The 13,592-nt window shown below is 41.1% G+C and overlaps 1 protein-coding gene across 5 annotated transcripts in view; it reads left to right on the forward strand.

Moving 5' to 3' along the window:
* Nucleotides 1-13,592, forward strand: part of zmiz1a (zinc finger, MIZ-type containing 1a) — a 179,927-nt gene that overhangs the window by 152,574 nt on the left and 13,761 nt on the right. For 2 of the 5 annotated variants that reach the window (XM_061690045.1, XM_061690043.1), the window contains 2 exons: nucleotides 6,439-6,474; nucleotides 12,005-12,140. In XM_061690045.1, the coding sequence (XP_061546029.1) occupies nucleotides 6,439-6,474; nucleotides 12,005-12,140 (172 nt within the window). Of the gene's footprint in view, nucleotides 1-1,950; nucleotides 2,053-6,438; nucleotides 6,475-12,004; nucleotides 12,141-13,592 lie in introns of those variants that run through there. The other 3 variants (XM_061690046.1, XM_061690044.1, XM_061690048.1) reach the window with 2 other exon arrangements.

Raw genomic sequence — 13,592 nt, forward strand, 5'->3', positions numbered from 1 at the left:
GCTGTAAAGAAAATAAATGGATGGATATTTTTCATAACAATAATTCTGAGTTTTAAATCATTGTCTGAAATCATCATTTATCGCTGATTTAATCACATTATTATTAGACCTGAATGTAAAATGCACATTTTATAAAACTGTAATGTTGAAGATGGCCATTTGAAATAGAGCTATTGTTAATCATCCTTTCTGTATCAATATCAATATTGAAATCATTAATACATGCCTCTTTTTTTTTTACTCAGATCGGCTCGTTATTGTTTTCATGTAAAAACTTAATAATGACAGTCCGATTAACCACAACAATGTTATCGCTGTTGTGTTTAAAACACTTGATCAGCAAAGTATGCTTTTACTACACCGCTACTGCATCTAGCAAATTCTGAATATTTATGCAAACTTTGAAATCCACGCCTACACTGATTACGTATTACGAAGACTAGGGATGGACCTATAGCACTTACTACGAGATTTTCATTAGTTTTGCTGGTCATTGTGAATGGCGATCTTTACCCAAAATAGAATGCAACAGCAATGGTTGTCGTATACTTTTAAAATGACAGCTTTTGTGATGTAGCTCTGGAGAACTCTAGGAAAAGTGCTACATTCTTTCATACAGAGCCAATCAACCTGACAAGACTTTTTATATTTAATTAGTACCGAGGGTAAGAGCAGTGCGCTGAATTATTAACGGCTTTATTTTTAGCACACCGGCCTCTCCTCTAACACTGGTTTTGCTTTAGATGATGAAATCCGCTTGCAACACCAAACTACCTTTAGAAGTTCACTGTTGAGTTTGTGGACTAAACACTCATTAGTTGCACTTCCAGCCCTCTTGGCTATGTGGGTCCTCGATCAGTCACCCGCTAATTGGTTTTGCTTTACCCGAGACGCTGAACCTGGTGAAGAGGCGCGGCTTCGTACACACACAAGACAACGTCTTGTCAAAACCGGATGAGCAAATGATTTAAATCTTTCTTTTGTTCTGGGGTTGACTGATCTGGCACCCACACCTCACGACTAAGCTGCTTTTGCCGACGCCCACCCGCCCCCACCTGTCATCCCTTAGGGGCTTTCGGCACACCCTCTTCAAGTAAAACTGCGTTCTAACAATGCTGCCCTTGTTTCAAGTCTGCGTTGGATATCAATGACCGAGTGTCACACACTCTGACTGTCTAAGGCCAGCTTCCCTACATTAGGCTGAGACCTGAGAGTGGTGACAGGTTCGGCTTTTCCCCCTTCATTCATCTGGGGCCAAGTCATCGCTACGTCGGGTTGACGTTTGGGGCGGGCGAGGCTGAACTCGGATTCACCCTCAACTTGATGTTTTTGCTCTAATCTCTGATGTGTCGTATTAATCGTGAGATGGCGTCACGATGACACTGTTAGATCCGAATCTGCAGTGTGCAACCCGACAAGTCGCCGGTGTCTTGATTGATCTACACGATAAGCTCCGCCCATTGCTTCAAGTGGGATGCAGATGTCAGATGATGTATTTATGCAGGTGCTTTTCTCTGAGGCATCCATTACATCACCTCAAGACAGAAGGGTGAGAAGCGCCGTAATATCTCGTGCTCGCTATCTCCCCTTCACTTTGCTCCTGCTTTCTGTCTTTATCTGTGACTCTCATCCTTTCTCTTCTACACCCCTCTGCCCCCTCCTCACCGGTCTATCCTTACAAGCCACCCACCCCCTCTCCACCTCCGGGCTGTCTCCAGCGCTCCGAAGCCGGTAGCAGGTACAGCAGGAGCCCATTAGCGCAGAGCCCCCTGCTCTGATTGGATAAGCCGGGAGGAACCGGGAGACTGCCTCTGAATAATTGATGTGCATTGTGCAGACGCCGGACACGGGGAAACAGACAGATCAGAGAGCAGGAGGAGAGAGTGAGAAAAAATGAAAATGTAAGGAGGGGAGTGGGGGGCGAGGGGGGGGGGTCATAAAAGAGAGCGATAACGTGCAGGAAGCGGCCAAAGCTCAGAGAGTTTCAACAGGAGACACTTTGCACGGTGACCTGAATTGGATGACGTGTGCAGGGGTTGCGTTCAGCGCGGGGTAAGTTAAGTGTGCCTTTTTGTGCATGAGTGCATGGACCAGGATCTGAGGTGAACAGAGGCCGGCTGAGCAGCTTATTTAGATTTGCTGCCGTTAGATTCACTGTCATCACACCTGTCTTTTTCTCCATTAGCTTGCCTACGCATTAGGCTCAGTGTGGAAATGTGGTGCATTTAAGCTGTGCTTGGCATGCTTACAAATGAGTCCACAACTGTGTGCCATTACTACGACTAAGCGAAAAGAGCGGGATCAAGACGGATCAGCTGACCACAGGTTGACCTACATGCCGCCTCACGGGTCATACTTCTCTCTATGTGCTGTACGAGCACACGTTCAGCATAGCTTGCTGGTCGAGGCTTATTTTTCAGCTCCGAGGATCATGTGATGGATTGGACTTTTGGTTATGGTTGGTCAAAATGGGCCATCCATTCCATGTTTTGGACAACTTCAGGCTGTTATTTTCACAGATTAGAAGAACATTGTCCATCCATCCATCCATCCATTTTCTGAACTGCTTATCCTGGCAACATAAAGAATGTAGAAAGTGTGTGTGACTCTCAGTAAAATATTCATTTTTAATAATCTCATTGACTCAGAGATTATTTTGTGTGCTAGATCACAGTTAAATGTTGTCATTCAAAAGGATAGTTAACAATTACCTTACCAATTATCTTATTGTTGGGCAGAACTTACATATTTAAAAGCAGAAGAATGTGTCAATCTCTAGAGTTAACCCTAATAGAGCAGATTTAAACCCAATAGAACATGCATTATGACTACGCGGTGGTTAATCTCTACAACCAAGTAGTTAAGGTTTTTGGCCTTCTGTCCACATTCAAACTGTGTTAATGGGTTTTCCTTTGGACCTGTCTCTTTTGTATGACATTCGATTGGACTTGTAAATTACATTTATTTGCGAAATATTCAGTAGGTCACTTTCAGTAGCAGAACAAAGTGTCAATTTCCAGACTTGAACTCTATAGAGCAGTGATTCTCAAAGTGCGATACGAATACTGCTAGTTGTACACAGGCTCCCTGTATTGGTACATGATATAATCACTGAATGAAATGTTCAAACTCTGCATATTGGCTTTGACTTTTTGTTTAATCCAGTACAGAACATTTGTTAAGTACAGTTCAGTTTATTAAATATATTTGCATTTACCGGTGGTACTTGGCGAATCAAGTATTTTTTGAGGTGGTACTTAGTGTAAAATGCAAAAAAAAACAAAAAAAAAAAAACTGCTATAGAGCATGCATTTTATCCACTAGATAGGACAGTAAAGGAAGTAACCAACCCCCTCCTTCCAAAAACACAATAACTGAAACCAATAGTCTTTTATGGTACATATCCACTGGCAAACAATTTAGGATGCATGGTGTTTGTCTCCCCTTTTTATGATATTATTATTTGATTGCTTTACCGTTTTTTCATTATTCTTTTTTGTAATGTAGATAGCCATTTTTAAATAAATAGTGACTGCTTTGTGTGAATAGTTATAAGCAATAAGAACAATTTAAGGTGCAACAGTATTTCTCTGTATTCAAACCCTATACACAGTTTACACTGTTAATTCCCTCGTTTTAAAATTTGTCATTATTGTACTTTTTCTGGACATGACTTTCTTCTGGCTTGTGAAAGGCTGAAGTAGTCTTCAAGCTATATTCTTGTAGAACCACCTGTTGCTTTGGCATGTGTTATGGGGATTGTTCTTGCCATTGTTGAGAACATACACCTATTTGCTTGCCCCAAAATGTTGTTTTATATTTTGTTATTATATCGTGTAGGCCTAATGGGAGTGATGTCATAATTATTGTAACATGCATCTCTCTTAAAGGCGAAGAGCATGAAAGGGCGCTCGGACAATAAAAGCTCCCGCGGGCCATTCAATCCCAATTTAACCTTAAAGCGGACAAATTCATCAGCGAACAATAACACAATCTTGCACTGGACCATGTTGGAAACTATTACACTGCACCACTTCCAGCTGAGTGCGGGATGACTTGCAGCACTTCCTGTTTGGAGACACTTCGAGTGACCTCCTGACTCACTTGTGACATTTTGACGGCGAACTGCGCGGTGGCCATTGTTTTCGCAGCGGCTTTTACCCGTGAATCATCGCCTCGCCCGCCGTCCTCGGCGCCATCCTCCCACTTAAAGGAATAGGAGCTCAGTGTGACGATGTGCGGATTGAGATTGTGATTTCTGTCAGGACAGACCAATGTCAAGTATTGATAGCTGTGAGGGTGGAACTCTCAGTGCCTCGGGCTATAATGCATCATCAATTCAGCTCATCCTCTCCTGTCTTCACTGTAATAGCGGTGGAATGTCATCGCATTTTAATCACGGCCTTATGTAATTGCACTTTTTTTCTGTCCCCTTGTGATTTCCTTGAAGGAACAAGCGTGTGCTGGTCATGGAGATAAGTAGCATGACTGCTTATAATTAGCCATGTGATATTTACTGTGGGGGGAGCTGTTCACAGATGATAAGAGCTTCTCGTTCACTCTCCATGTGAGGTGCTTTTCTCTACCAGCCTGTCTTGGTGTTTACTTGCTTGACATACAGACCTCTTTGCTTGCTATTTTTGTCCACGAGAATCATATTATCTGCTTTTGAGTCAAATGTATTCATGGGAGGCAGCACAGTGCAGTAGTGGTTACTACATCAGCCTCACTGTTCTGAGTTTCAGGTTTGAATTTCAGCTGTGTAGTTTGCACGTTGTCCCCTTGCTTAAGTATATACATCCTAGAAACATACGTTAGGTTCATTGAAAACTCTAAATTGTCCGTGAGTGCGAGTGGTTGTTTGCCTTAAATGTTGTGACTCCCAGGCTTCCTTCTGTAATTCTTGACATCCAAAGCATGTGACGCAAGTCAGTAAGTAGATCGCTTGTAGGCTAGGTAAATATTTACAATCGCGAAATCAATTCTAAAGTATTGTAAATCCCACTTTTCTCCATACTTTTCCATTGTCAACATTGACAAGATAGTATTGCCGTATTTTTAGGATCCAGTCAGTGGATACCATGACTAAACCAATGCTGCTCGCTGATTGGTCGATCAGATTCATCATTGTTAGATCATTGTTTGAGAACACCGAGAAATAGCAATGTTAGCTTATTATGTTGCCGTGATCAGCTGTGGATGCTGCAGTATCTATACTGGACTCCACAGTCTCCCCTTTGCTGCAGTGGTCTGTTTTCCTGCTGCCCTAAGTCTTCTCTATAATAATTAGTCCAGATACAAAAACACTTATTTGTTAGCTTATCATGTTGCCGTTCCTTAGGCAATGTTTTCAAAGATTTTGTGCAACCGAAGCCAACATTTTCTTATATTTATCGGTTCTAAAGCATCTTCTTTTTCGCCAGTGACTGTTTTCTACTGCTTCGTCCCACCGTTGCCATTTTGTGGCGTGTCTATTTTATCGAACAATTGTGACGTTTGTCACAATTTGATGTCGTGTAGGTAGGATGCGCGCCCCGTGAGCATCCATATTGCACACGAGTTGGATACATATCCGATTTGTATCCTTATATGAAAGAGGCCTCAAGACTGATACATGTCACATTGGGCAAAAACATCGGAATTGAATAAAACATTTTTATTAGTATTACATGCCACAGTCTCCACTTTGCAAGAGCAGCCCATTTTTTTTGCTGCCTGCAGTCTCTTCTGAAATAAAATGAATAACCTTACTCCATGAAACATAGCATATCCTGCGAGAAATAGTAAATGTAAACACTTAACGCGAATGTTACCTTAGCCCGTTGCTGTGGTTAGCTGAGAGCCTTGCAGTATTATACTCCACAGTCTCTACCAAGCTGCAGCAGCCTGTTTTTTTTTTATGCCCACAGTCTCTTCTTGCATAAAATGTGTCTATTTACCAAATGGAACATTGCATATGCATGGCATTTACTGCTAGAAATGTCAACAATAAACACACATGCTAATGTTAGCTTAGCTGTTGTGCCTCAGCCTTGGACACTCCAGTATAAAACTCCGTAGTCTCCACTTTGCTGCAGTGGTGTGTTTTCTTGCTCCCCTCACTCTCCTCTTGAATAAACTTTGTCACGTCTTCTTGAGCAAGAAGTAAAGACAGAAGACCCCAATCTTATCCATTGTTGTTGTTTGTTCTGACTGATGCGATCAAAGAAGCTTGTTTTTTTGCAGTTTCACACAGTATTACTTTGAAGGGGAAAACCCACTGCCCCAAACCAAGGCGAGTAGAGCTTAGCAATACTGTGCAGTGGTAAAACGCCATGTCAGGAGCATCAAAACGCTCTGATGTCGACCCTATACTGCGAAGCGTTGTATAATGTTTGGTGTTCATGCTGATTTGTGTCCCTTTGCCCCGTTTAAAAATGTGCAATTTGAACCCCACAGAAACCAGCACCTGCAGGAGATGTCAGACTGACTCAGGTAGAGCTACTTTCTCTTCCTGGCTGCAGCATCTCTTGCCTTGTGACATAAACATACATACAGTATCCTGGTGGGGAGGGGATCCACCCACTTCCTCCATCGCCACCTGTTCTCTGTCTAGCATCCCTCATCCATCCTCTTCCCCCCGTTTGCGCTCATGTCTGTTGTCCTCCCAGAGGTCACAGATAAAATTCTCTTCAAAGGTCCTACCAATGCAATAAAATGCATTTTTTGGGGGAGACTGCATATCTTTACAAATCTTTTAAAGGTGTCAGTCATTTCATTCCAAGCCTGGTTTCTGCCAGCTGTTCAATTTGATGGCTGAACAGAGAGGAGGCGGGGCAGGATGAGGGCGGGGGCATCACTGCTTAAATAGCTTTCATCACATTCCCGCAAAAAGCATGACTCCCCCAACCTCATCCAGGGGATTTTTATTATCCCTCCATTTTGCATAATATTTAGCGCCCACATGGCGTAGATTTACCTGCCAGTGTTTTCACGGATGTTTCTTTTAATCATCCCACACATTGTCTCTCAGGGCTGCTTTGTTTGTTGCTGCACATTTTCCATGTAGTCTTTTTGCTCTTTTGTCTGTGTTTATCAGCTCAAATACAATAGAGCCGCATGCACTTGTACGTGTTTTTGTTATCAAAGCTTATCACGAGCGCGGTGGAATATAGTGTAAATGGAGTCAAGGTGCGAGCACAGGCGCTGCTGTACTGACGATAAGAGTGGTGCATACTGTACGTGCATACCGTCAGTGTATGAAGCTAATGTACTGAGACGGATTAACTCTCTCGTACTTAGATTCAGGTTTCTGTGCAGCCCAGTTTCTGTAATGTCCCGGTCTGTTTTTTCCATTCTGTTTTGACATTTCAAGTTACAATAATTATTTGTCCACATGACAGACATTTTTTTTTTTCAAAAAAGATATTTTGAAGCAAATTAACTGTACCATTAGCACTTACAAGATATATTTGCAGGTAGTCCAGTGCATGCCAGAACAACAGGTGGCACAGGAATATGATGATTGCATTTAAAATTAACAAAATAAAAAAATAGAAAATAAAAAAATACTAATAAAAATCATTTAAAAACTTGATTACACAATTTTTAAGCAAACATTTTTGTGATACATAAAATGAATCTCTATAACAAAATGTTGAGGTAAAGACGTAATATACTGTAATAAATGTAATATATAGAAATCTAATATTTGAAAATATGTAATACAAATTGTAAATAGTTTTGTATTCAAATTTAACCAGAAATTATTGATGGCATTACGTGCAAAAGGAGATCAAGGAAGTAGTGTGGTTATGGGAAAGGAGAAACATAAATACGAGCCAATCACCTTGAATATAATTTTCTCCATTCCCCTTTGTGAATTTTATTCCATTTGTGTGTGCCCTTATGGCACCCTGACTAAATACAACTCTCAGGTGGCTCAAACTAAAGAAGCATTTTGTCCCATCTTTTACCATATGGATCTTATGTGGCAGATTTGATATTTTACCTGCACCTTTGTGCCCTTAAATTACATGTGTGCTAATTAAAGTAGCAAATCAAATCTAGAAGGAAGTTGTACAGAGCTCAGTCATCACTTCTGGGGATTTATTGTCATTAAAACACAGATTTGTATTAGTTATAAAGGCCTTGGAGCCCCAAACCTCCATTAACTTTCCTGCTGTGTTCCTCATGTTGAAGCAAATCAGTCTTGAATGCGTTGTCACGTGATGGAATGCATCACTGGACTGCGCTAACTTGAGGAAAAGCCACCGATTCCTAACCAGAGATAAGTGCTTCCTGTTTTGTTTGTGCAAAGGCATTTCCTCTGTGACGTAAACCAGGACTGCAGAGAAGAAAATTACATTGTCAAGTTGAGCCAATGTTTATGCGACATTCATGACATTGTATAATCGGTATTTTACACCAACTTGTAATATGACATACTGCAGCTCGCCACATGCCGGAGGCTTGTCGACACGTGATCAAAAAACACGTTTTTCGCCGCAGTTGCCATTCGATCCCGAAGGTGTGCGCCGATTGGGTGAGTCCGGACTGAAGGTGGAAGAGAAACATCCTGAAATTCAAGCCTCGCTGCGTGACAAGACAGTCTATTCCCAGATCTCTCCTGTTGCTCTATTTACTTACACCGAGCCAGCATTTACTCTTGTACTTGATCGTAAATCGGCCTCAGAAAATGATATTTACACATGCATCACCATGCCATCTTTCCCTCATTACACAATGCTTCTCCCTTTTCTTACTCTCATTTACTCTGCTAAGCTTTTTATAAGCGAAGGCGAAGCACTGTGGAGGTTGTCATCTTGCATTTTTTAGTATCAGTCACAACTGGTTCTGGCTGAGAATTTGTAACCATCAGGGATTTCTATTCATGGATTTTTTTATTTTTTTAAAGCTATTTAAAATAAACAATTTCCTCAGTCGACATGTAGTCTTCTGCTCCTCTAAAGCTTCTGTTTAAGAGCTACCTTCCTGTACAGTCTGACTGTAATGGCATTAATGTTCAGTCACTGTTCTTGTGGTCATGGGATGGGCTACATGTCACTTATTAAACCCAGTACTGCTGCTTGACCCTGATGTCACAACCTGATCTGCGGCGCTACCTGATCTGTAGGGAAGGTAGTTCATGGCGCTTTGTTGCTCACTTTAGTTGTTTTTCTTTTGTTTTTAATATAAAGTTGGCTTGAACTCTGTCTGATCAGTAACACGGTTTGCCACAAGAATGGCCAGATGATTGACTCAAATAACAATGTCCCTACCCGATCTGCAAAGTGGTACGTGGCACAAGAGCTAGGGCCACTTCGGAAAGTCAAATCTCCTAACCTTTATTCCACCTTTCCATAACCTTTGTGGGAAATGTCATTGGGTCAAGGAAAGAACATACGACAGAAGATGGACGACAAAAATCACTCGAAAAGATCCTTTGATTCTTCTGTGCGTGTCGTAGTTATTTCAATCAGGTTGTTGTTAAAAGTGAGAATCACTTAAGAGGCTAAATCTTTTGTTGTGTAAATTGACTGCCCCCAGTAGTCTTTCTTAAAAGTGAAGTTGGCATTTTATTTTTTTTGAGTGTAAATTATGGGCGAGGAAAATTACTATGCTATTAACATTGTATGTTATTGTTTTGTTGCAAAGCATTAACTTAAGAGTCGATGCTTCTTCTACAGAGGTCTTTTCCTTTGCTTCCGTACTTTTGAGGTTCTTTGTGTTGAGTCAGTAAACTTTGGCCCATTACTTTAGATGTTACTGCTGTTAAGGATTATGGGTAGCATCCTTTAGTAAAGTTTGTTCAGGAGTAACGTATGCTAAAGTTGGACTAAATGTTGCATTTTGGCACTTTTCCCAAACATTTTTAGAATTAAAACAACCTTTCCTCCAAGTACCTGTGTGTCATCTTGCTTAGATAAGATAGGAAAGGAAAGTTCCTCAGCAAAGACCAGAATCTGAAGAGCCCCCTAGTTATTTCTCAAACAAAATACCTCCTCAAATTTTAACAAAAAATAATTTTAGTCATGTTTTCAAATTAGCAGCACAGTAAAATAGTGGTTTGCCCGGCTGCCTCACAACATTGAGAAGTTCTGAGTTCAAATCTCGACTCGAGGTTCTTTGAACTCTAAATTTTCTGTGAATGTAAATGCATGGTCGTTTGTCTCTGTATGCCCTGCAATTGACTGGTGGTTTGGATAGGCTCGACCGTTAACAGGAAAAACACTAAAGAAGAATGGATGAATGGAACTTATTTCACATATTTCATTTTTATTTGTATGATCATGACTTGTAGTTTGATTTTGAAAATAGTGCCACCTGATACCCAAGCCAAAATCTCTTTGTTGGAATGCAGGTGTAAATGTCACCATTTGAGGCAGTGGTGTTGGCGGGACTTTTAACACCAGCGACTGTGAGGTGAAGACAAGGCCACGCGCTGTGCTCACCCCTCATTAAATATGCATGTTGCCCCACAGCGGACCCCTCGCTCCTTTATGAATGACTCCCGGCCTTCGTCGTATGCGGACACTCGCAAAAGTGATGAGTCACCGCCGCTCTCTTCTCAACAAGAGCGACAGCAGTGATGGCTCGCAGCTGATGTTTAAGTCGAAATGGCGGGTTAACAGCTTGAAGACTCAGCGGCCCGAGTGTGGAGGTGGTGATTTAGTGGAGAGATAAGCTCCGCGTAATAGCAGGGTGGAATAATTCCTCCTAAACGAGGAGGCTTGGCGCTCTCCACCCACAGGGACAAAGAACGCTCTTTCTTTCTGTCCTTCCTTTCTTGTTGTGATTTGGTTGTTGCTCGCTTGATTTGCACATTTGCTTTTTTTAAACACAATGTTGGACTGCACCACTTTCTGCGATCAGTAACTGAGCTTCAGAATGACAAGACGATGACACTAAAAATATATTAAATCACTCATGGCATAAAAGAAATAATGAATTAAATAAATCAAATATGACATTGATGACCACTTGAAATAATATTAAAAAAACAAAATTGTATAGAGATTTATTTATAAATTTTTAGTGTGTGTATATATATATATATATAATATACACATATATATATATATATACACATATAGATCTATGTATATATATATATATATATATATACATACACATATATGTATGTATATATATATATATGTGTGTGTTAGTATTCAATTATTGAATTTAAAATAATATATGTTTTATTTAGAAAGGCACTTTTATTATCAGTATAATTTTTTAAACATGTTAATGTATTATTTCTAGATGTTTCATTGAGTATACATTTGAACAATTTTGTATTTATAATTTATGCATTATATATCTTTTTATTTTTATCTATTTTGGGCCGACTTCTCTGAAATTTGTAGAGGGGTGGGTGGCACATGAGACAAGGAAGAAGATTCAATTTTGGTGAGGATCTAGATAAAGATGCAGGTCCCAAAATTGGCTTGTATCGTGTTTTTTCCATTTGTATTATATGTTTTAAAAAGTAGAATTTGTTTATTTAGTCTACTTTTAAAATGTAAAAAAAACTATCATGTCTGGACGAATTCTATGAAACGTTTTAAGGGGTAGCACATGAGTCAAGGAAGAAGTCAATAAATTGAAAGAGTCAGATCACAGGATTTGGTTTTACAATTTGAGTCACTATGCAATCAATAAAAAAAAGTCCAACCCCTGAATCATATTGGCATCACCCAGCTGTTTGTGAACAAACAAAAAAAGTAACCTGCTAGTGAACAAACCGAGGGTTTACCTTGCAGGAGTTTCTGGGCTCTACTGAGTGACATTCTATGTAGTTATATAAGGTCATTAAAGCATTGAAATCTAATGGTGGCATAATAATTCAGAACAGTAGTCTATATTAAGTCAGGCCGCCCTCTAGAGGCTTGAGCAAGATGACAAGTTAAAAGAAGACATCATGTAGGAATAAACTTAAACCCATGCTCCCAGAGTGCATTCTGGAAGTCTTAACGCATATGTTGTGCGCGTCTGTGTGTTTGTGTTGTCGTCCTCGCAGCCCTGCTGTCGTCGTGGTGCGAGGAGCTGGGTCGTCTGCTCCTGCTGCGTCACCAGAAGAACAGGCAGAACGAATCGCAGGGAAAAGTGCCCATGCAGCCCAGCATGAACAGCATGAAGACCGGCCTCACGCACAGGTCAGTGGGCAGACGCGTCCTTTTAGACCCGAAGCTGGCACCCAAAAAAATAAACAACCTGCACAGTCCAATGACATTCAAAAGGCGCCTTTACAAAGATCATTAATGCTCACTTTTTGATTTATTTATTTAGTTTTTAAATTGAAAAATGTGTATTATTGTGATTGTGCCTAGAGGAGCCTGGTGTATGCAGCATATGCGGTACAGGTTATAAATTTGGCTGACTGCATAGATTTGGACTCGACTAATGGCAATACCGTTGTGGATGGCATTTTTGTATCTGCTTCAGTGTAAAAATGTCTTCGAGCACGTCTGACCACAGAGCTGGAGAAGCTGCCGGCACTGTTTCATTAAACCAACGGTGTGTCCATGTCGAATAGTCCCCCATCCTCCTTGCTTTCCCCGCTACTCGGGAACTACCCTGGGTATGCTTGGTGCGACGCTATCTTGCGCCGCAGCCGCTATATACGAGCTGCTGCTGGATAGCTAGCGCCGCTAAATACTTTCCTTCCATGGTGAAGAGACACTCTTCTAAAGGCTTCTTTATATTCCCGCGGTTGCGTGGCCGGCAACGTCCGCATTGCGTCACGTGACTGACGAATTGGCCCGCGTGGCCTTTCTGCGTAGCTTGACGCGCCCACGGCAAAAATTGTTGCTGCGCGTCGAATGCCGTGGAGACCATCTCACATGGTTGGTCCGTTTTAGTCACATGCTGTGATGATGTAATCAGCGTTCCTCACGGTTCCACATAGCAGCTAAGACGCCGCCTTCTCGATCGATTTTGCAGCATAATTAAATGTATCATCTGGTCATCGAGGTCCATTTGTTCTAGCAGACTCTGTTCCACGGTCGCCATTGTTGTTGCTTTGTTCCTTGTTACGGAAAGGAAAGTCAAAACGGCTACCGGAAATGGACAAAAAAATGCAGAGGAAACTCCACCCTGTGGTTCCTACCCAATAGCAGTCGTAGCGACACCCCCGACTTTGAGGTGAACTGCAGTACAATTTCCAAACTGTGCGCGTGGGTTGCGCTCAAGTATAAAGGCAAACTACGCCCGCTCGAGTATAAAGAAGTCTTTAGTCACTACTCACTAATACTCGCTGCCATGGCGGGAAATTCTGACAAATATTATTTTCAATAAAGGAGGACAATGAATAGTTAACAGGAAGCCATGCTAATCGCTAAGCTATCGTGAAATGTAGTTGCGACAGGTAAACCAACAATGAATCAGTTTGTTACTTCAATCATCAGGCAGGAGGAGGAGCCTTTAAGGTCAAAAGTAGATTAATGTAGTGTAGTGAATATTTATTTCACCAATATTGTTTGTATGCACTTTTTTTTGCATCATAGAGTGCTGAGTTTTCAGATCTGCACAGTAAATGATCTCAATGATGCATAGTATCTTTTTTTTTATCAATTTGGAGTGGGCGCTTGTAAATACAATAAAGGTGT

The sequence above is a fragment of the Phycodurus eques genome, chromosome 11 (assembly GCF_024500275.1).
Source record: "Phycodurus eques isolate BA_2022a chromosome 11, UOR_Pequ_1.1, whole genome shotgun sequence".
NCBI lineage: Eukaryota > Metazoa > Chordata > Actinopteri > Syngnathiformes > Syngnathidae > Phycodurus > Phycodurus eques.